We start from the raw sequence: 23,949 nt of genomic DNA, 5'->3' as shown, positions 1-23,949 counted from the left end.
CAGACCAGCTGCTCTCACTTCACGCCTCCAGGCTTGTGGGTGTGGTTCCCACTCCTGGTTCTGCATGTACAGCTTGCATGTTCTCCCCGTGTTCCTGTGGGTTTCCTCAGGTTTCCTCCTGCTGTCCAAGATCATGCAGTTCGGTGAATTAGTGTCTCTTGATTATCCTCAGCATGTGAGTGAGTGTTTGGGACTGGCATCCCATCCAGGGTGTCTCTGCCTTGTGCCCTGTGCTTCCTGTGATGTGTGTGTCCCATAACCCTGTATTGGATAAGCGGTTATTGGAATTAGTTGGATACTTTTTTGATATATGATCTTTCTGTTCCTGCGGATGGCTGAAGCTGGTCCATTAACTTTTGGCTTAAATGTAAGACTTTAACTTAATAGTGTTCAATGAATATCTAGAATAAATTTTCATTATTTTGGATGATAAAAATTATCACTCTGAACCTGGTCACCTGACTCTCCTTCCTGACACAAATACACTCCCAGCACAAACATACAGAAAGAAAAGGAAGAAATGACATATATGTGCTACACCCTTTATTTTCATGAATATTATATATAGAATAATGTAAAAAACAAATCTGTGCATTGACAGCACTTGTCAAAGCTTGTTCTGTCTAATCCTGACACAGTCTGTCTATAATTGCACATACCTGCATGTTTCACCTGAAACCACATGATCCCAAACATGATTCTAAACAGACACAGAAATTCATTCTCAGCAGATCTGCTCTCTTATACCTTTATACCTAATTTCTATCCACTGTACAAAATCAAAGAGTAGGATTATAGTTTGTTTACAGAAAAACAATGTCAGTAACTGTTATTTTCATTAAAGGTAAATAAATGTTCGCTTTGGGTACAGTTTGTAAAATGTACTATTTTGTTCATAAACTGCAGATCCAGTATTTGCCCAGTCTGCTCTTCTCAGTCTGACCTCAGTCCAAAACCACACCTACTGCAGCCTGACAAGCAGAAAGTTCCTCCCACTGTCACACACAGACGACTGTGAGAGAAAACAAAATTGAATCCTATCAGTGTCCGTGGTAAAATGGCAGAAGCCAGAGTTGCAGTGGATGTAAACGAGTTCAGCTGTGCAGTCTGTCTGGATCTACTAAAGGATCCAGTGGCTATTCCCTGTGGACACAGTTACTGTATGAGCTGCATTAAGAACTGCTGGGATCAGGAGGATCGTCTTGGAGTTTACAGCTGCCCCCAGTGCAGACAGACCTTCATACCCAGACCTGTTCTGGGCAGAAACACCATGCTGGCTGAAGTGGTGGAGAAACTGAAGAAGACTGGACTACAAGCAGCTGCTCCTGCTGACCAGTATGCTGGACCTGGAGATGTGGAGTGTGACGTCTGTACTGGGAGAAAACACAAAGCTGTCAAGTCCTGCCTGGTGTGTCTGGCCTCCTACTGTGAAACTGACCTGCAGCTTCACAATAAACTCCACCATGCAAAACAGCACAAACTCATTGATGCCACTGGCCATCTGAAGGACAAGGTCTGTTCCCACCATGACAAACCCCTGGAGGTCTACTGCCGTACCGACCAGCGGTGTATCTGTCTGCTGTGTGTGATGGATGAACACAGAGGCCATGATACAGTCTCACCTGCTACAGTAAGGGCGGAGATACAGGTCAGGCTAATTTAAAAGAATTTCCCCTTTCTATCTAAAAGAATTTCCCCAAAGGGATCAGTGAAAGTATCAATTATTGTTATTATCTAAAAGTTAGTTTTAAATAAATGGATTTTGTCTTAACACATGTTAGTGTAATTGCTACGAAACACTCAGAACAAGTCTGGTTCGGTAAAGTTGTCATGACCTGCTTATCCGGTCTTACTAGCAGGGTTACTAGCTTGTCGGATTTAAGGTAGTCTGGGAAAAATGTAGGTGAACGAATATGAAGTTCATTTAAACTGTGCTACCTTACATCCGACAAGTTACCCCAACAAGCTAGTAACCCTTCATATTACAGAAGAACTCACTAGGGCCACAGTAGTACAGGCCACTGAAGTCAGAGGAATCTACACAACTCTGACCTCAGAATTCAAGATGGTCGTGCCCTTTATCAGCAGAAGCTAAAGCTGTACTTTTATACTGTTAGCACTTATATCTTATTTTTAGCTCATTAAATCAGTCATACACACAGTACTGTATAGCTGCTATCTGTGGAGGTGTTGCTACTGTATGGTGTTTTTGTGTGCAAAATATCATGGAATGTGTTGTTACCAAATGATATTGTTAACAATGGCTAACAATTAGCCAGACTGGAAATGCGGCCCGTTTCAGCCAGCAGGATTTCTTGTTTAGCCAGACAGCTTGTCGGGCTAAATATAAGTCAATGAAGAAAAAGACCATTTAAACTGGGACACATTAAATCCAACAAGTAATCTGGCTAAGGAAGAAATCTTGATTTTTGAAACTGGTCCCTGGTTTTGCTAAATTGCTGTCCGACTTGCTGCACTGGAACGTGTTTAACTCGTCTGTGACGTCATTCCCAGCTCCGAGTTCTGACCTCCGAGGTAAATGGACCTGGGATTTTATCCTGTCCTGGGATTTTAATTTCACACACTCTAGTGTGTAGAGTTTACTGAGAATGGTGCAGTAAACATGAAACCCCCAGAGTGTGATAGTTCTGGGGCAGCCTGTGGCTGAGTGGGCTAAGCCTCTCTGCCTATGATCAGAAGATTGTCAGTTCAAGCCTGGCCTTGGTACATCTGGGGGTCCCTGAGCAAGGCCTTTAACCCCCAGCTCTCTGGGTACTGCTATGGGTGCCCATGGGCTCTGAGTGCTGCTATGAGTGCCGGGGGGGTTTGTTAAGAGAATTTCCCTAAAGGGATCAGTGAAAGTATCAATTATTGTTACTATTAAAACACCTTGAGTCAAAGGCTCTGCTTTTAACATGCGTCTCCACATCCATCTTGACCATCCGTTTGTAACTGGATCTCACTTTCCAAAGTAACTTAAATAAGCACGTAAATACAGTCGAACCTCGTTACTACGTACCCCAGATACAACGTTTTCACCTTTTCAACGTACAGGTTTCTAATTCCCGTTTTTAGCCTATGTATTATTCCAATAGCAGCCATTGTTTACAGCGTACACCCTTACAGCGTAAACTTTGATACAACACCCAAATTTCTAGAGAAAATACGAAAACTAACCATCGTTACAACGTACAGCGCTCTCCCTGTCCACCACAACTTGTGTCGCTACATCTACCTGTATCTACCTGATCTTCGCCCGACAATGCACATTTGACTATTGCGTTGCTTGGCAACGCTGGCTTTATTTCGTCACGGCCGGACTCCGGTAATAACAGCAGGGCGCCCCGTACGTTTTTCCTCTTGTCATTCAGCACGTGTTTAAATGCCTCCAAAATGAAAGCAGATCAATTTACAAACGAAAGCAGAAATAATTAATTTGACAAATATTTCATTAATATTTTCAGGCCAAATGCCAATTTGGATGCAAATGTTTATTTTAAAAATCCATTTTGACCAGCCGTTGTGTATTTTCGTTGCCGTTTATCGCCGGCCGGCACTAAGTAATTGTGAGTAATTTAAGGAAAATTTCAAGGATCCAAATGAGCTTTGTTGAATTATTTAACAAGTAATAATGTGTTCGTTTGTTTTGTAGTCAATTTATGGGTCTGTTCTATTAAAGTTTTATCATTTACATGGTTCTTTCATCCATCTTGCACTAAGTGGTTACAACGTTCTGTGCTTATAAGGTACATGTTTTTGATATCCCATCTTGTACGTATTAACGAGGTTCGACTGTAACGTCCATATGCAGAATCTGCTGAACATTAAAAGAAGGACAGGAAGAAATCAGAGGCTATTAGCACATGTTAGGGCAACTAAACCGCCTAAGATGTTTGTATGGAACACCATGATACTCAAAATAAAATAAATAAGTATATCAAAAATAAATAAAATGATAAATATTTCAATAATGTATCCTTTTATTTTTAAATAATTTTATAAAAGGTATTAAATTTCATAATAACACTTGTCTTCCATGTATAATTAAACATTTTTACAATTTACATATCGTATTAAGTTTCGTAATAATGTTGCGATATTCATTAGACAATCATTATTATAAAATTATATTTTCACAATAAAGTTGAACTTTTCCCATTATCCACATGCATATTTATACTGCATCAAGAGGTTTTTGCAGGATTGGCACTTCAGCCACCGGATAAAACTCACACTGTTCCATTGGGACTGGTGTGGTGCTGAGGTGTCACCCACTGTACGGCTGCACTCAGGTTCTCATCCCTGAGGTGGTTCGTCGTGTGGTGGGTGCGGTAAGGCACTGTACTCAGTGTGTGCTCCTTACCTCCGTACCTTACCTTACCTTACCTTACCTTACCTACATCAACACAGTACAAATGTACATGTTAAAAAAAGGTCTTTCAGAACAAAGATATACGTAGATTAATACTTTTCTATTCAAAGTTAAAGGGTTCACCCTTTAATGCATTGTGTTGGTTGCCAAAGGATAATATTTTGCCTTTTAATGATAACCAATGTCCTGGGTATGATGTTAAACTGCATCTGGCCCTGCAAGCGGTTCTCCAACTTGCAGGGAATTTTTGGGGGTTAGTGGTGGGGGGTAGATGGAGCTCGTCAGCCTTGGCAGGCAGACTGTCTAGGAGAAGGAAAACTCTGATTTCAAACTACAGCGCCAGGTGTGTTGGACAGTTTCGACGCGCAACGACCCTGGGTTCACGGACATGTCTTAAGTATTCAGCAACCATGCCCCTGCCAGGGTTACCAGCCCCACTGCCTTGTGGGTATCTCCCGATACTGAGGAGAAAAGGCTACGGGAGTAAACCCAGACAGAAAATCCGGAGTGGAGCCCCTAAGCAACTCCTGCAGCCAAGCTGGTGCCAAATGTATTGCTTTGCTTTCCTTTGGACTTCGCCTGCAAGGCCGAGAGGGGGATGCTAGTGTCCGGGCAGCCTAGTGTCTCCAAAACCTGCGCCCAGGCTTGCGCCCTGTAGAGGTTACTCCAGTGCCGCTGTCTTACAGCGTCATCACAACACGGAAGACAGCAGTTACGAGTTATAAGCCCATGTCCGATTGGCATAGGATAGGGCACTACGGGCTGTCTTCGACGGTGGGAGAATCCATCGTGTTCCACTGGTCAGCTACCGCCCACCTCAAGCTGGACAGCCCCCGGCTAATTGGGTGCCGACCTGCCACGGTCTGCCTGCTTCATTGGCTGCTTGGAGCTTAGAGATAAACTCGACAAGCAGACCGCAAAACATTGCACCAGGCAAATATCAACAGAAGAAAAAACCAGTTCTACGGCTGGGAAGTTGGAATGTCAGAACTATGTGCCCTGGCCATACAGACGACCTTTCTGTCGTTGATGACTGTAGAAAGACCGCCGTCATAAACCGTGAGTTGAAGAAGCTCAATATTGACATCGCTACCCTCCAGGAAACTAGACTCCCTGCAGACGGCAGCCTCAGAGGAAAGGACTACACCTTCTTCTGGCAGGGGAAGAGACCTGAGGAACCACGACAGTATGGCGTTGGCTTTGCCATGAGTAACGCCCTCCTCACCTCAGTGGTGCCTCCAGAAGGCGGCACTGAAAAGATCCTGTCCCTCCGACTCTCCTACTGCACTGGACCCCTGAACATCCTGAGCGTCTATGCTCCAACACTATGCTCTCCTGCAGAGATCAGGGATCAGTTTTACGAGGAACTTCATGCCGCCATTAGAAGAGTACCTTCCTCAGAAGCCTTAGTCCTACTCGGCGACTTTAATGCCAGGGTGGGAAGTGACCATGACTCCTGGCCCACATGTCTTAGCCACTTTGGTGTAGGAAAACTTAATGAGAACGGCCAGAGGCTTCTTGAGCTTTGCTCCTACCACGACCTCTGCATTTCAAACACGTTCTTCTCCACCAAACCTCATCACCGAGTATCATGGCGGCACCCCAGGTCCCGCCACTGGCACCAGTTAGTCCTGGTTATCACACGCAGGACTATGCTTTGCAGTATCCTCGTCTCCCGCAGCTATCACAGTGCTGACTGCGATACAGACAACTCCCTGGACGGCAGCAAACTGCGACTTCAGCCTAAGCGTCTCCAACACACAAGGCAGAAAGGGCGGCCACGAATCAACGTAGCTAGAACCTTTGTCCCCGATCTATGCACCCAGTTCGCAGAATCCATCACGCAAGCCTGCCAGGAACCCCCAACAGGCAGCGTAGATGAGAAGTGGAACTTCATTCGGGACACCACATACCATCATGCCATGGCCACCTTTGGCAAGAAGGAGAGAAGAAACCCCGACTAGTTCGAGGCAAAAGTCGCAGAGATTGAGCCTGCAGTAGACGCTAAACGTGCAGCGCTCATCAAGCACAAGAACAACCCATCAGAGGGCACTTTAGCTGCACTAAGGAAGGCTAGGAGCGAAGTCCAACGCATGGCCCGCCGCTGCGCCAACGACTATTGACTGAATCTCTGCCTGAGCATCCAGCAAGCTGCTGACAGCGGCAATGCCCGTGGCATGTTCGAAGGCATGAAGAAGGCGATCGGCCTGTCTGCCACCAAGATTGCGCCACTGGAGTCCTCAACCAGCGATATTATCACAGATAGATCCAAACAGATGGAACGATGGGCCGAGCACTACCAACAACTCTACTCCCAGGAATCCGCCGTCACCAAAGATGCTCTGCAGCACATCCAGACCCTGCCAGTCTTAGAGGAGCTCGATGCCATACCTACCCCAGAGGAGCTCAGCAAAGCCATAGACTCCCTAGCCTGCGGAAAAGCTCCAGGTGAAGACGGCATACCCCATCATCAGTCTCAAGAAGACTAACATCATGAGTCAGGATGTCAGCAGCATCCCCAGTATCTGCATCGGTGACGACACTCTGGAGGTAGTGGAAGAGTTAGTCTATCTGGGCTCTACCATCAGCAGTAACCTATCACTTAACACTGAACTTGACAAACGGATCGGCAAGGCCGCCAGAACGATGGCACGCCTCACCAAACGGGTGTGGGAGAACACCATGCTGACCATCAACACCAAGATTCATGTCTATCAGGCCTGCGTCCTCAGCACCCTCTTGTATGTCCGCCAGGAACACAGACTCAACACGTTCCATCTCCGCTGCCTGCGAAGGATACTGGGCATCACATTGCAGGACCTTATTTCCAACACGGTTGTCCTGGAACAGGCAGGCATCCACAGCATGTATGCTCTGCTCACCCAGCGCCGCCTTCGCTGGCTCGGCCACGTTCATCGCATGGACGATGGACGGCTCCCCAAAGAAATCCTCTATGGAAAACTGGGCTCAGGCATCAGACTAATGGGGAGGCCAGCACTGCGCTACAAAGACGTCTGCAAGCGTGACATGGAAGCCTACGACATCAACCCCACAACATGGGAAGCTGGAGCAGCAGATCGCAGTGGCTGGATAATTACTCACGAGCCAGGAAATGCTGATAAGCTGTTCAAAATCAGACCAGTGTTGGATACACTAGAGAAAACCTTCCATTCAGCAGTCGACCCTGAAGAATTTCAATCAATTGACGAGCAGATTATTGCCTTCAAAAGCCATCTGTCACTCAAGCAGTACATTCCAAAAAAACCCAAACACTGGGGAGTGAAAGTGTGGGTAAGAGCAGGGATCTCAGGATACATGTACAGATTTGAAGTGTACCAGGGTTCAGCTGGGCGTGGTCGGGACAGTGGATTGGGAATGGCTGCAGAACTAGTCATGTGCCTCTGTGATGACATAAAGCCGAAGAATCATAAGGTGTTTTTGACAACTCCTTTTGTACCATTCCACTCATTCAGGCACTGCACCAACAAGGCATTTTTAGCACCGGCACATGCAGAGTTAACAGGCTCCAAGGAGCACAGGTGAAACTGAAGAGCGAGAAGAAACTGAAAGAAGAGGGAAGAGGGGCTTGCTCTGTTGTCACCAATGCTGAAAACATCACCGTCACACGTTGGTTAGACAGTTCAGTGATTCACATGGCATCTTCCTACGCTGGCCAATCCCCACCAGATGTGGCCAAGAGATGGAGCAAGAAAGAAAGGAGTATTTGGAGACACATAGACAATCTTCTTTTCTTGTTGTTAGAAATAGATTATGAGAGTTTAGGCTATATAATTCCTCATCGCTGATTTTTCCAAAGGCTAGAACAGTATAAATCTTAAAATATATAGAAATATCTGTTCAACAGAATTAAAACGAAATACATTTTCATACTTTTCACGTAATCAGTTCTATTTATTCGTTTTTGATGGCATATTGCCAAATGCATGCAGTTCACTAAAGTGGGCATGTAAATTACTTTTAGAAGAAATGTATGTTGAAATAAAAAGTTAACAGCTGTTTTTTTTATCCCTTCAGAGAAATAAAACCACATAGGAAAAAAATCCAGACTCAGATATTCATAATTCATGCATGAAAGGGTTAAATATATTATCTGTTCAAATTCTGAAAGATCTTTAATAAATCCCATTTTACACATTTTCCTTTCTGAATTTGCATGGAACATCAGTGATGTACACTATGACACGGTTTCCATATGAATGGGTCACAACAGTCCAATATTAAACCAACTTCCCAGCGGATTCAGAGTTTTTAGTGCCGCAGGAGAAAAGATGCATTATTGTTGTTCACAGTGCAGTTTATACACAGTGGCCCATTCTCAACTGACATGCGATCTGACATCAATCTAATAGGACGTCAGTTGAGCAGCTGGTCCTGCAGTGCAGCCCAGGACACATTCGCCTTCACATTGCTATAAGAATGTGGCCATATGCAGCCCAGACCACCTCCCAATGTGGTTTCAGTGATTGGATCTCAGCGAATCTTCAATGTGTCCTGGGTGCCTTCATACCTGCCCACTTCTGACTGGATCACCCAGGACACATGTTAATACCAGGTGGAAACAGGACCAAAGGGTCTATATCCAGTTTATCCTACCTACAGTCAATAAATCATTCACGAATATCCATCCATCTATCCATCCATCCATCCATCCATCCATCCATCCATCCATCCACCCATCCATCCATCTCCTAACCGGTAATCCAGGTCAGGGTCAGGGGGAGTGCCTAGAGCCTTTCCCAGGCAGCATATAGCCCAAGGCTGGGGTCCACCCTGGGCAGGATGATTAATGAATGTGATCTCAGCTAATGAAACAAACTTGTTTTGTCGTCTTGTTTCCTATCTGTAGAAACAAATGGGTGAAACACAGAGGGAATTTCAGCAGAGAATTCAGATGAGAGAGAAGGAGCTGCAGGAGCTGAGAGAGGCTGTGGCCTCATTCACAGTGAGTATGAACCTGAGGAGAAGATAACAGCTGGCTTGTGATCATATTGAATCTTCTTTCAGATTCAACAGATTGCAGATTTACAGACTTGTGAGGATTAATCAAATTAATGCTGCTCAGGGTTATTCTGGGTCAGTGGGATAAAGTTGCTGGATTACAGAGTTTAACCAAGTGTTGCAGCAGTAGTAGCTTATTTATTTTAAAAAAATACAATTAAAGGCCCATTTGAGAAAAATGCAACTTTTCACAAACCAGCGTAATGCAAATAAACACAGAAAAAGTCACCTATTAAACTGAGACCTAATGGTGACAACCAACCTGCCCCATACAGCCACCAGTCTCTGCCAAATCCCTGCAGCTGACAGTGTATGAGCTTAATGAGTGATCATTTCCAATCAGTGCTGGCTGGGTTTCAGTACCTGAGGCATCCAGCATGGTGACGCTCCAAACCCCAGCCCTGTGCTGTTTTTATACCTCCTGTCAGCTCACATCTCTATTGTACAATGAGGCTCTCTGGAGTCTCAAAAGGGGCCAATTGTAATTTACCGTCCTCTGCTCCCTGTGTCACCAACAGAGCTCAGCACAGTCAGCAGTGGAGGAGAGCGAGAGGATCTTCACTGAGATGATTCGCTCCATTAAGAGAAGATGCTCTGAGGTGAGAAAGCTGATCAGAGATCAGGAAAAGGCTGCAGTGAGTCAGGCTGAAGGAGACATGGAGAGACTGAAGCAGGAGATTGATGAACTGAAGAGGAGACAGTCTGAGCTGGAGCAGCTTTCACACACAGAGGATCACATCCATTTCCTCCAGGTAACAGAACAGCTACTTTGGCAATAAGAAAACCAGAGTAAAATGAATGCATATTGCCATTTGTATTTCAGCTAGTCTGTCATTTGTCACATGTTAATGGTCCTGTTAATTAGATTGCAATACACATTTGTATTGATGAAGCTGTTTAATCAGACTGTGTGTCTGTAGAGGCGCCAGGCTCTTCCTGTCACTCCTGAAGCTGGATTTGGACCCAGAATCTCTGTCAGTCCAAGATCTGATTTTGGGAATTTGAGGAAGGCGGTTTCTGAGCTGAAAGATCAACTGCAGAATGTTTGCAGAATGAAAATGGCAGAGATCCATCACCCAGGTTAATACATTTTCTAGTCTGTTCATGTTAATATAGACCAGGGCTGGCCAATCATGGCTGTCTGTGGGGTTTTGCTGGATTACTAATTAGAGGACTGATTGGCTGAAGGGTCTCACACCTGGGGTTAAACAGCTAAAGGTTACCCCAAAGACCTGCGTACACAGTGGCACTTTGCGGGTAAGATTGCCCCTCCGATGTAGACCATGCAGAGAGAGTATGCAGTACAGTCAGCCTCACATTTGTGTGACCAAGTCAGTTTGTTTACAATAAGTTTAAATCTTTGTGATACCTGGTGAAAGAGCTTCACATTCTACTGGCTGCAAAACCCAGATCACATGAAACATGTTTCTTCTACATTATAGAAACCAAAAATCTGTATTATGTGTCACTTAGCATGATTTGCAGTTTGTTAAAATGCCTGTTATTGTCCCTCATAATGATAATACCCCACTGCTGTTATCTCCACAGTGAGTGAAGTCCATCTCCCACAAGTAAATTCCTTTTACTCACATCCCTGTTTCTCTCTGTCTCCTTCTAGTTACCAAAGACACCGTCCTACCGGTATTAGTGCCCAGGACCAGAGCAGAATTCTTACAATGTGAGTCTATTCACACACACGCTTCTTTCTCCCTGTATGAGGTGGAGTGTGTTTTATTGTGTTTTATTGTGTTTTATTGTGTTTCATTTTCTTTTGCTAGTGGAGCTTCTCTTTCTCTCTCCCGCTGCCTCCTGGTCTTTCACATTTACATGAGCTTTTTATCTCAGTAGACTTTGAATCCAATTGCTAAGTAAGGCAAGTTTATTCAGGGTGCTTTTCCACTGCACCAGGTACGGTACTTTTGGTTCTTTCCCTTTTCCATTAACTTCCGGTCAAGTACCAGTACCAGAAGTTCCAGTACCAAAAGCAGCATTGCAACTGCGATACTTTTTCGGTACTTCGGAACTTTGGTGTGGGACTTACAAACACGTTCATTGTCAATTTAAAAGACAATTTTAAAAAGTCTAAAATCCCAAAAAAACAAATAAACAGTTAACTAAAAAGAAGTGACATTGTAGTGGCAGCATATGACTAAACTTCTGCTAATTTAATTTATTGAAACAAAGCAGCAACAGTAACGTTTTAAGCCCTGATTATAATGAGCTGACAGTGTTAGCAGACCTCAGGTCTTTAGGAAGGTTGTTCCACAGACAGGGAGCATAGAGACTAAAAGCTGCTTCAGCCTGCTTGGTCTTCATTCTGGGACACTGAGTAAACTTTCAGGGGTCTGGATGCTTCACAAGGTTCAAGGAAGTTAGTGCCATTTAGTGCCTTGTACACAAGTAATATTTAATTATTAATCCTATGATGCTCAGGAAGCCAGTGCAGTGATTAAGGAGCTGTGTGATATGCTCTACTTCCTTGGTGTTAGTGAGGACTCTGGTGGCAGCATCCTGGATGAGCTGCAGCTGTCTGACTGATTTATTACCAAGACCTGTGAAGACACCATTTCAATAGTCTAGCCTGCTGGAAATAAACACATGAACAAGCTTTTCCGCATCTGGTTTAGAGAGAAATCCTTCTCTCTCTCTCTTATTGGGCTGGTTTCAGCTTCCGTTGGGTGGATTTTAAGCAGAACTTGGGCTGGACCTGGGAACACTGTACTGATGCCTCATTTCCACCAACATGGAGCCAGTGCTGGGCTGGTTGTCACTTGATGCCTTTTCAGAACCTGCCTGCGTCTCCACCAGTTTAGAAAATGAACATAGGTGACAGTGAGAGTAAAGGTTCATATGTATTCCGTTTTGTGGAATTTGTTCTTTTCTGTTCCAGAATAAGTTTTTATAAGCTGCCAGCTGTCCTTTTACCGATCGCGCTATTAAAGATGCCAATAACTGAACTTTGCAATCTGCCTCATGATCTCTTCGCCACTCAAGTGCCACAATATTTTATTTATTAGACCTGGTTTTCATGTAGGGGTGGCATGGTGGTGCAGTGGTTAGCACTGTTGCCTCACACCTCTGGGACCCGGGTTCGAATCTCCGCCTGGGTCACATATGTGTGGAGTTTGCATATTCTCCCCATATCGTCGTGGGGTTTCCTCCGGGTACTCCGGTTTCCCCCCACAGTCCAAAAACATGCTGAGGCTAATTGGACTTGCCGAATTGCCCGTATGAATCCATGTGTGAGTGGATGGTGTGTGAGTGTGCCCTGCAATGGGCTGGCCCCCCATCCTGGGTTGTTCCCAGCCTCGTGCCCATTGCTTCTGGGATAGGCTCCGGACCCCCCGCAACCCAGTAGGATAAATGGATGGATGGATGGTTTTCATGTACAATGCAAAGTTACTCTGATAATAAGCTGGCTAGTTGTTTTACTGCTGCCACCAGAAATATTAGACAAAACTATATTGGTTATTGACTGAATTATCCAGGTATGCGGACGGTTTGGACACGATTATACCCATGATTATAACGCTTTATGGATTCTTTATGACAAGATGATAGGCGCTATAGATACCTTCATAATGCAATACAAAGCATCCTTAATGCTTATACCGATCATTATAATGTATTATAAAGGTATTTATAGTGCACTAAAGATGAGAGCTTCATAAATCATTCATTATGCATAATAAGCATGCCTATAATGTGTTATGCCTTTTGATAAATATTTAAAGCCATGATTATAATGCATTACAATGGATTATTATTTGTTGTGAATTTTTTAAATTACTAACAACATGGCCTTAAGTGTTCCAGAGATTTTATCTGTAATCTGAGCAAATGGAAGCATGTAGATGTTGAACAAAGAGGCCCAATGAGGATTAGTGATCATTGTCGACATGCCACAGCACACAGTGTACAACAATGAAATGTGTCCTTTGCTTATGGTACCTCAGCGACGCCTTGCCGGTTGGGGATTCAAACCAACAATCTCTCAATTACTAGTGCGCATCCCTAACCATTAAGCCACCACTGCCCACTGCCAGTAACGGACCCTTGAGGAACTCCACATGTAATTTCTGTTCATTCAGATTCATAATTACCCTTCTGACAGAAAGTAGTGCCTGACTTGTAGAAATAATTCAAACTCATTAAATAAGGCAGCTGCTCTACCTCCTTCCCTAAGTGCTCTAGTCTCACTGATAAAGGGCAAGTAGGAGTAGCTGGTTTGATCAGGGATGCTGCATAGTTTTCATTTGACCCCATTTCAGTTTAACGCATAAAAATCAAGGTTTATCTTGATAATACAATCAGTCATTAATAATGAATTTCCAGCCACAGACCTGATATTCAGTAAAGATCAGTGTAATGTATCAAACACATTGTTTGACCCAGTGTGTAGGTGACACACAACTGGAGTCAGATTAGATAGAGTAGCTGTGGGCTTTGATGCACTTTGTCCCCCTGAAGTCAGTCAGAGCAGGAATGGCTGACACTGGGGCTCCTCCTCACTGCCTAGTGTGGGCTGTAGCTACAGCAGGGGATCCAAACCAAGTAAGTGGGGGGCGGGGGGATAAGGGCCCAGTCTGTCTTATATTATGTGAGGTATCTATGAGCAGTAAGGTTGGGGGGGGGGGGCTTCCTTCCTTCACGTTTGCTCCTTTTGTGCATTTGCTGAGTGTACTTTTTCACTCAGTGGTAATTCTTACCTGAAGGACTTTATGCAGCAGTTTGACTGAGCAGATGTTTGGAAAATGACCCGTCCACTTCAAAGACCTTTTACATGGAACAATAACACCTTTTCAAATCAGTCACAAGCTGATTTTTCGCTTATTTTTAATGAATTAGGAAATATTCATACAAACATTATACCTTCACCATTTTCTGACCACTGAGCCATTGACATCCATATGTCCATATTGTCATCATCTACTGGATGTAAAATATCTTTATACTGGAAATTAAACAGTTCAATCTTGAAAAATAAAGTAGCTATTTCAAATATAGAATAAACAATTGACTTACACTGGAACAGACCCAATATAGAAAAAAGTATTGTAATAATAACATGATGTAGCAAAATTTGTCAGAAGGTTTAGTAGTGACTTGGCGCGAATCGGAAGAGATGAAGAAAAAAAAATTATAAATGAGATTTACTGCTTTAACCTGCAAACCAGTCAGTCATCTGACTGATACAGAAAATAATGTAGGAGGTGACTTACAGAATAAATTGGATGATTATATATAAACATAAGGCAGAAGGAGCCTTTGTTAGATTGTGGCAAAAATGGCTTGAAGAAGGTGAGCAGAACTCAGCCTATTTCTTTAGGCTAGAAAGAGAGCAAGTCAGGAAAAAGTGAATTATGCGGGAGAGGATTTATGGAAATGCTGCGGAAAATTTTTGATTTCTTCTGAAACACCATGGGAATAACTGATGTGGATCGTGAACTTTGTGACGTCCCAGTTGGTTTAACTGAGATGTCTGCAGCAATAAATTGCTTAAAAAATAATAAATCGCCGGGAACAGACAGTCTAACCTCAGAATTTTATAAAGCTTTCACTGAAAAACTTGCTCCTTTCTTACAGCAAATATAAAATGAGAGCATAATAAACTCAGTACTTCCTGCCAAATTATGCCAAAGCATAATCAATATAATTTTGAAACCTAATAAAGACTTTCTTTTAGTTGATAATTGGCATCCAATATAAAGTTCTAGCTTTGATTCTGAGCAAAAGTGTGGAAAATGACTTTGAACTGTATTTGCCCTCTCCCTCTCTTTCCTTCATTCTTTTTTCTTGTCCTTTCCTTATTCTTTCTCTTCTCTTTTCTTCCGCTTTCGGCTAGTATAAAAGTATATGAATAATTTCATCATGTATTACCTGCTGCGATGGGCTGGCCCCCCATCCTGGGTTGTTCCCTGCCTCGTGCCCATTGCTTCCGGGATAGGCTCCGGACCCCCCACGACCCAGTAGGATAAGCAGTTTGGAAAATGGATGGATGGATGGATTACCTGTATTATTTTACTTACTATATTATCTTGTTTTGACATACAATATTCAGTAAAGTTGGGAGGGAAAAATGTTGTACAATCGCAGTGAGCTGCTAATTTTATAGCACTGCTGCGGCATCTCTATACAGACACTCCTCACTTAACCACCGAGTTCCAATCCTACAACTAGGTCCTTAAGCTAATCCAGAGTCTTTTTTCATCATTGCTGGAGATTTCAATCATGCAAATCTGAAGCCAATTTTACCCAAATTCTTCCAATATATGAACATCCCAGCTAGAGGGAGAATCTGTCTGGACAATGTTTACACAAACGTTTGTGAGGCCTACAAGGCCCTTCCCCCCCCACCTCGGCTACTCAGACCATGTCACTGTGTTCATGGTTCCTGTGTATAAATCCCTGCTGAAGCACAACAAACCAGTCAGTCAGAGTGTGGCCAGCTGGTGCCGTCTCAGCTCTCCAAGGCTGCTTTGGATCTACTGACTGGGACATTTTTAAGGAGGCTGCTATAAATGGTGACGTCATCAACCTGGAGGAGTATATAAACTCTGTGATCGATGACCATGACAGCCGACCAAAGGCCCTGGATGATGAGGGAAGTGCTCACACAGCTAAGAATCAGAAATGCAGCTTTCAGATCTAAAGACAAGGCTGCCCTCAGGATGCCCAGAGACAACCTGTCCCGAGCTATGAGGATAGCCAATCAGGCACATGCACAGAGGATCAGTGAACACTTTAAATGCACCAAAGACACACGCCGTATATGGCAGGGAATTCAGCCAATCACGGTCTACGAGCCCAACCCACACATCAGTGGTGGTGATGTCTCCCTTCCAAATAAGCTAAACAACTGCTTTGTACAGAATAAGCTGACACCGCTCACCCCCCCCCCCCCCCCCAAGTGAGGAGCTACTCTGTCTGACCACAGCTGATGTGAGAAGTACTCTATCCACATAAGGCTGCAGGACCTGACAACATACTTGGCTTAGTGCTGAGAGAATGCACTGCCCACCTGGCTGGTGTCCTCACAGAATGCACCTCTTTAAGCCAGTGGTCTGTCCCAGCATGCTTCAAATTAACCACCATCATCCCAGTGCCATAGAAGCCATCAGTGACAGGCCTGAATGACTACTGCCCAGTAGCACTCATGTCAATCATCATGAAGTGCTTGGAAAGGCTGGTCATGGCAGTAATACATGAAGACCAATCTTCCCACCTCTCTAGACCCTCTCCGATCTGCATACCGGTCCAACAGGTCTACTGAGGACACCGTAGCCTCTGCCCATCACCTTTCCCTGACACATCTGGGTAAGAGAGTCACAAATGTCAGGATGTTATTCACAGACTTCAGCTCTACTTTCAATACGTCCCTCAAAAACTGAGGAGGTTAAGCTTGAACACCACTCTCTGCGGCTGGATCTTGGATTTCCTGACAGAGACGCCCCAGTCAGTATGTATGGGCTGCAACACCTCCAACACCATCATCATGAAGTTTGTGGATGATACCACTGTGGTGGGACTGATAAACAGAGAAGATGAATCAGCATACAGAGAAGAGGTGGAAAGTCTGTCCACAAGGTGCAGAGACAACAATCTATCTGTCAACATTGACAAGGCAAAAGAGATGATTGTGGACTTCAGAAGGACATGACCTGCCCACACCCCACTCAGCATCAAAGGTACTGCTGTGGAGATTGTAAGGAGAACCAAGTTCCTCGGTGTGGACATAACTGAGAAACTTACATGGACAAAAAAACACCGCGTCCTTATTCAAGAAAGCCCAGCAAAGACTAAATGTCCTGAGGCGCTGAAATAAGCAAACCTTCCCCTCCCATCCTCACCATGTTCTATAGAGGCACCATCAGCAGTGTTCTGACTAACTGCATCACCATCTGGTATGGCAGCTGCAACAAATCTGACCACAAGTGCCTGCAGAGAGTAGTGAAGACAGCAGAGAACATTATGGGATGCCTCTCCCTTCCCTACAAGCCGCATTTTGCAAACGCAGTGTCCGCAAGGCCTGCAGCATTGTGCAGGACCCATCACATCCCTCACATGGTCATTCCACACTCCAGCCACCTGAGAGAAGATACTGCAGCATCAGAGCCGGGTCTGCCAGGCTGCGTGGCAGTTTTTACCCCCAGGCTGTCAGGCTCCTCAACACCATGCTGCCCCCCAGGATCCCTCACTCTGCCTCCTCACTGCCTCAACCCCCCCGTAACCCACAACTAAAGGCCACAGACCGACCCTTAAACACTGCACTGCACTTAACACTTTGTCACATGGGGGCAATAATAAGAATCCCCATTATTCTCTGTCTGCCCCATTATTCTGCTTCTATTCCTATTTTCAGCTGTTATAAATGTTAGACGTGTTACTGCTGTTACTACTATGATCATACACTGTTTTACACTGTGAACTCAGGCTGTTACAGTGTGCATGATGGTGAATTCAGGTCTAACTGACTGCAGAAAAAACATCATATATTTAATATAGTTCTAACAATATTGCACATTACTGTATATTGGACAATCTACTCCTCTTCCTCAGTTACACTGTCCTGTAAGTCCTTTGCACATTGTCTTGTCTTGTTTTCTATATTGGACTAAGTTTATGTTTACACTGTAGGCCCTGAGCTTCGCCATTTCATCTCTCTCTATACTTATATATGGTGCAGATGACAATAAAGTTCAATTTGACTTTGATCTCAGACTCTTGATCACAGTGCAGCAATTTGGAAAAAGAGGGAACTGAGCTGGAAGGTGAAGCTTTTAATTTACCGGTTGATCTACGTTCCTACCCTCACCTATGGTCATGAGCTCTGGGTGATGACCGAATAAATGAGATTGCGAATACAAGCAGCAGAAATGAGTTTCCTCAGCAGGGTGTCTGGGCTCAGCCTTAGAGAGGGTGAGGAGCTCAGACATCCGGGCTCAGAGTAGAACTGCTGCTTCTCCGAATTGAAAGGAGTCAGTTGATGGTTCTAGGATACCTCTTGGACGGCGACCTGGGGAGGTTTTCAGGGCATGTCCAACCTGGAGGAGGCCAGAAGGGAAAGCCAGAGATTATATATTAAATATACCCCGAGATATTATATATAATATATACAACATTATATATAGAATATATGTTATATATTAGATAAGTGGCAGAAAATCGATGGATGAATGAATGAAACTGTATTGAAAAATAACGCTGCTTATGAAAGTAGGCAAGTAAGAATTTCAAGTTAGAATTTCATTGTACCTTGTACATATGGCACATGAAACTTATACTGGCATTAAATTTTGAAGACGCTTTCAACAGAAGGACACAATAGTGTTCGGAATATTTTTTTTCTTTTCTCTGAAAATATACAGCTCTTCTGGATACTCATTCTTAAAAAAATCCGATGCTACTTTAATACTATCTGTACCGTATGAAAAGACAATGTTCCGTGACAATACGTGACCATACTGCCACCCCAATTTCTGGTGGTACTGCACATCGCACATGCGTCTTGTTATCTTCATGTCGGCGCGCAGACTCAGCCGGAATCTGCACAGAAAACACGTGGCGGCCAGACTGGTACCTCTCCGCGCGCGTACAGGCGGACGTGTCTGTGTGGACTTTTATGATGCATTTTACTCCTCCGCGGACGACCGCCTGCCGCACTCCAGATTTGTCTTCAAACGCCAACATAGATGATTTTGATGAGGATTGGGGTAGTTTGCAAACCCTATAGCCAATTTTCAAGGTAATAAAACTGTTACATACATATAAATGCGCATGCATGTGTGTGCAGACATGTCCCGAATTGAAAATCTCACGCCAGCCAGTTGATCAAAGTTGGCAGCCCCGTGAACTGCCGCTCTGAATTTGTAAAACGTAGGGAAACATACACAGACCTCGCGGCTGTAGTACGTGTGCAGGGAATATCAGAATAATAATTTACTAATAATACTTAAATAGGACACGTGCGCATGTGTAAAGTACACAGCTTGACCAGAGAAATATGAACGTTTCCATGTACGCAAACGCGGTGTAATACGCGGGTGCTGCGCTTTGCGGAGAACCAGCCTAGATGCGTCCGCGTTGGGAGCGTCGAGTCTGCGCGCTGCTGGAGAGAGGTGTGTGTCCAAAGTGGATTAAAAGTTCATATTGTGACCTAAAGACAAACTCACTTCTAGTGGTAATTTTTGTTGTGTAATTTTGTGGTTAATATGTTTGATGAATGCTGTTTGTAATTTTATTTACCTGTAATTAAGCCTATTACTTTAACACGCGCATTATTTTGGCGCGTATTCCCGCCGGCGTCGCGCGGGCGTCCAACATTTCCTGAGGTAATTCACATATTTCATTTTTTATATTTTATGCATCGTACAGAATAATAGAGCGCAGGCTAAAGTGCAGTTCGGCCCCAGCGAGTCTCTCAGCACGGCGTGTCTCACAGCGCAGGGGGCAGCCGGAGCGCCGCAGACTCGGGCGGCTACATGAGTATATTGGGAATAAAATGTGTGTATTGGAGCGAGTTCTGTGTTAGTGAGTGTGTGAGGTGTGACAGTGATAATGATGGAGATGCTGGGCTTCGTCATGGGATTAATCGCTCTTCCTCTTGCCTACAGACTCCTGCCAGCTGACGCTGGACCCCAACACAGCAAACAGACGCCTGTCTCTGTCAGGGGGGAACAGGAAGGTGACAGGGGGGGCAGAGCAGCCATATCCTGATCATCCAGAGAGATTTGACTGCTGGTACCAAGTTCTGTGCAGAGAGAGTCTGACTGGTCGCTGTTACTGGGAGGCTGAGTGGAGTGGAGATGGAGCCTGGATAGGAGTGACTTATAAAGGAATCGGGAGGAAAGGAGGGAGTGATGACTGTGGGCTTGGAGAAAATGACAAGTCATGGATGCTGCTCTGCTCTCCTGACAGATACTCTGTCTGGCACAATAATAAACAGACTGTCATACCCATAAAGCCCTCAGGTCCCCGCAGAGTAGGAGTGTATCTGGACCGGGCGGCTCGTACTCTGTCCTTCTACAGAGTCTCCTCTGATGGACTGACCCTCCTGTACAGCTTCACCTCCTCATTCACTGAACCCCTCTATCCTGGGTTTTATGTTTATACAAACTCCTCCGTGTCGCTGTGCATGCTGGGATAGCTCACTGTGTGCTGGAGGAATCATTTTTACCTTATCAGAGTGTCACATGTCGCTGCTTCTCCGTGGCAAAAAGGTAAAATCTCTGCTTTATAACCAGTATAAACCTTTTTACTCTGTCTGAAGTGTGACGTATGTTAATAAAATAAGTAATTGGGTTCTGTAAGCTGAACAAACATGGAAAATTGCTCTTTTTCTCTGACTTATGTTCTATGTTGTCTGTAAATGCACCTAAACTGCCTAAACAAATTCATAGTACATGCAGTTGTACCAATAGAGTGAATTCTGATTCTGAATAAAATAAAATGTAATGAAATCTAAGCCTGATGAGTGGGGGGAGCTTTTCCCCTCCCCTCTATATGTATATTTTATATTTCTGTCTATATATTGTATTTGCTACCTGTACACTGACAATAAAGGCTTCCTATTCTATCCCATTAATGTCCCGGTTCCGCGCTGCCCAGAACGTAACTGAGTAACAGACTTAATCCGCGCTCTCTGCTCACTGAGCGCAGCAGCCTGATATCGCAGCGGCGACGCTTTGGCCAGCAGGGGGCGGCAGACGGCAGACATTTTATTAACTCAAAACCTACATCGGTCCTGAGGTAACTTAGTAAAGATAATATAATCAAATCAATCATATATTAACTAAGTAAACATAAATAACATAAAATCTTAATGAGGCACGTTAGTACAACAACAGAAAAGCACCTGATCATCATCAAGTAGTGTAGGTGATTACCAATTACCAGAAATAACACATGAATCCTGTTTCATGAGGAATCCTGAGGTATATACAGTACTGTGCAAAAGTCTTAGGCAGTCATAGGAAATGTTAAAGGTTTTTATCTGGGTAGTAAATTTATATTTTCTCAGTATGAAAAACAAAATTTAATATCAGGACATATAGGGGTGGCATGGTTGTGCAGTGGTAAGAACTGTTGCCTCACACCTCTGCGACCCGGGTTCGAGTCTCTGCCTGGATCACAGGTGTGCGGAGTTTGCATGTTCTCCCCATGTCGTCGTGGGGTTTCCTCCAGGTACTCCGGTTTCCCCCCACAGTCCAAAAACATGCTGAGGCTAATTGGAGTTGCTAAAATTGCCCGTAGGTGTGCATGCGTGAGTGAATGATGTGTGAGTGTGCCCTGCGATGGGCTGGCCCCCCCATCCCGGGTTGTTCCCCACCTTGTGCCCATTGCTTCCGGGATAGGCTCCGGACCCCCCGTGACCCAGTAGGACAAGAGATTTGGAAAATGGATGGATGGATTAGAACATATGCAAATTATGAGTAAAACAAAAAAACTAAAAGGAATTTCTTATGTTCTCCAAAAACTTACTGATATCTTGTTGGATGGCTAGATGAACACCAATATGGTTCCTAAACCTCTCCTCAGGTTCACCTCGGCCATTTCATGTATTTGTTAAATTTCACCACCAACTCAATTAATTAATGAAACTAGTTTTGAAAAGTCACTGAGGTACTGATTAGCTATATGAGGTGTGCTAGTGGTCATGTCAAAAAATACATGAGTATATTGAAAATACTGCCAATACTGGGATGACTTTAGGAGAGATTTTGAAACGGTTAAGGGCAAAAAGTTTGACAGACATAATATCATAGGTTTAAATAAACATGGAGATCATTTTTAAAAGTTTATGTGACTGCCTATGACTTTTGCACAGTACTGTATATATATATATAGTTCCCTTTTTATTCCACACAGTTTAGGAATAAGATCATCAGCCACAATATAACCCACAATACACTCACAGTGGCACTGCAGTAATACAGATATACCCCTGAACACAATGGGATGGTGGATTCTTACTCCCTCTAGTGACGAGCTCCACATTCTGTGCTGCTGCCTCTGCTGGCGACGTGTTTGTTTCTCTCCCCCCTGTCTAATTTAGACGTGGTGCACTTGTTCCCCTGGGGGTGGGTGTATAAGGTGGGTCCCCGGCTAAGGGGGGAGGAATCGATCCTGTGGCAGCCACCACGCCGGCTTCGGCTCTGCATCAGTGTTTCATTCTCCTTTTCTGTTCTGTTCTCTCCTGTTTGTGCTCTTTGTTAATAAATCACCCCTGACAATCCAACCATCCCGGGTCTGAGTCCGTTTATGCTGCGTCTGACAGCAGCCGGAACAAAACACTTACAGAGACTGAAATGCATGAGGGTTTACAGCCTATATACACAAGCATTTCTCTCACATCTGTGATACACTTACAGACGGTGACACACATGCAAACAGGGAAATTTATCCCTCTGGTGACACAAACACAGACATTTTTGTCTCCAAAAGCATAAAAAATTATCACAGTTGTGTCCAGTTACTGTGACACACATGTGACACGCATGTAAACTGTCCTTTCACAGTCACAGGACTGACTATCACTGTCATTCCTCTGGGCAAACCCCTGACCCTAACTAAGGTAACCGTATCTTTTATCCAGTTCTAACCTGAACCATAAGTAACCAAACAAAATATAAGACTTTTGGCTAAATTCATTGTTTGATTGCATTCATAGATTTTTGTAAAATTGAAGATTATATTGCGAAGAGCTGAAAAATGTTCCCACACGCTAAAAAGTAACCGGTTTTGACTCATTGTTGAGATGTTTGTTCCTCACAATGAGGTAAATACAAACCCGTACACACACACACATTTACATACACACTCCCATGCACACAGACACACACACACCTGCTCTCCCATGAAGCTCGGTGCTCTGAGCAGAGCGCCCTCTGCTGGCCACATCTGTTTCGGCTCCCATTCCTCTAATATGGAAGCCATCTGCTTGTGTTGATGTTTCGCCCTGACATTTCGGGTGATATTTCAGGATGCAGGCGGGTGGACAGGGTGGTGGTACTATTATAGTGGGGTTTGCTGGATGGATGGGCGATTCACAGTTTATATTCCATGAAAGTCCACATATATTGTTCCATTCACCCTATTCATGTACACCATCACAGTGGCCGGCGTCTAGGCAGGATGTTCACCAGCACTTTTCAGTCTCTTAATGCATGTTACAGTGAGCAGCTACCATTCTGGGAAAGTCTGGCTTCCCTCTTGGGGACATGATCAACAGAACAACGTGCGAAAGACAGTGAACTAAAATGATGTGTTTTGGGGTAACTCTCAGGGGGGGGGGGTGATTTATCACTATTTTCCCAATAGTGAGTCAAAGTCAGAAAACAAAAACCTTTGTTCTGTTTTGGGATCCTGCGCCCAGATGGGGTGACTGGCCTTGCAGGCTGTTTGACTTCACTGGCTTGTTGTCAGACAGTTTAGCTGTACTTGTGGCTCAGATCACGTGGGGACTTGTGGAACCCATCAGCTGGGTCCAATAAATCTGACTGTCGTAGCCACAGTTAGCATTAGCACAACTTCTCTATCCATGGCCTTCTCACTTCATA

General features: G+C 44.3%; 2 protein-coding genes and 1 long non-coding RNA gene across 5 annotated transcripts in view; 2 read left to right on the top strand and 1 right to left on the bottom strand.

Annotated features, from left to right (window-relative positions):
* The window catches only part of LOC125724044 (tripartite motif-containing protein 16-like), a 110,994-nt gene extending 92,631 nt beyond the window's left edge, over positions 1–18,363 (top strand). Inside the window, exon 7 of one of the 2 annotated variants that reach the window (XR_007387125.1) lies at positions 16,787–18,363. The gene's annotated coding sequence lies outside the window, so the exon portion shown is untranslated. The remainder of the gene's footprint in view (positions 1–16,786) is intronic. The other variant, XR_007387126.1, reaches the window with a different exon arrangement.
* Positions 1–23,949, bottom strand: part of LOC125724089 (uncharacterized) — a 273,241-nt gene that overhangs the window by 120,353 nt on the left and 128,939 nt on the right. For both annotated transcript variants that reach the window (XR_007387133.1, XR_007387134.1), the window contains exon 2: positions 20,642–20,765. This is a non-coding gene — a long non-coding RNA (uncharacterized LOC125724089). The remainder of the gene's footprint in view (positions 1–20,641; positions 20,766–23,949) is intronic.
* LOC125724085 (tripartite motif-containing protein 16-like) overlaps positions 1,022–23,949 on the top strand; it is a 66,379-nt gene continuing 43,451 nt past the window's right edge. The window contains exons 1-6 of the mRNA XM_049001040.1: positions 1,022–1,648; positions 9,240–9,335; positions 9,910–10,143; positions 10,312–10,471; positions 11,010–11,069; positions 20,005–20,610. Of these exons, the coding sequence (XP_048856997.1) occupies positions 1,058–1,648; positions 9,240–9,335; positions 9,910–10,143; positions 10,312–10,471; positions 11,010–11,069; positions 20,005–20,537 (1,674 nt within the window). The 5' untranslated portion in view covers positions 1,022–1,057 and the 3' untranslated portion in view covers positions 20,538–20,610. The remainder of the gene's footprint in view (positions 1,649–9,239; positions 9,336–9,909; positions 10,144–10,311; positions 10,472–11,009; positions 11,070–20,004; positions 20,611–23,949) is intronic.

This window comes from Brienomyrus brachyistius, unplaced genomic scaffold (assembly GCF_023856365.1).
Source record: "Brienomyrus brachyistius isolate T26 unplaced genomic scaffold, BBRACH_0.4 scaffold54, whole genome shotgun sequence".
Lineage (NCBI taxonomy): Eukaryota > Metazoa > Chordata > Actinopteri > Osteoglossiformes > Mormyridae > Brienomyrus > Brienomyrus brachyistius.
This window is presented reverse-complemented; position numbering and strand designations above follow the sequence as displayed.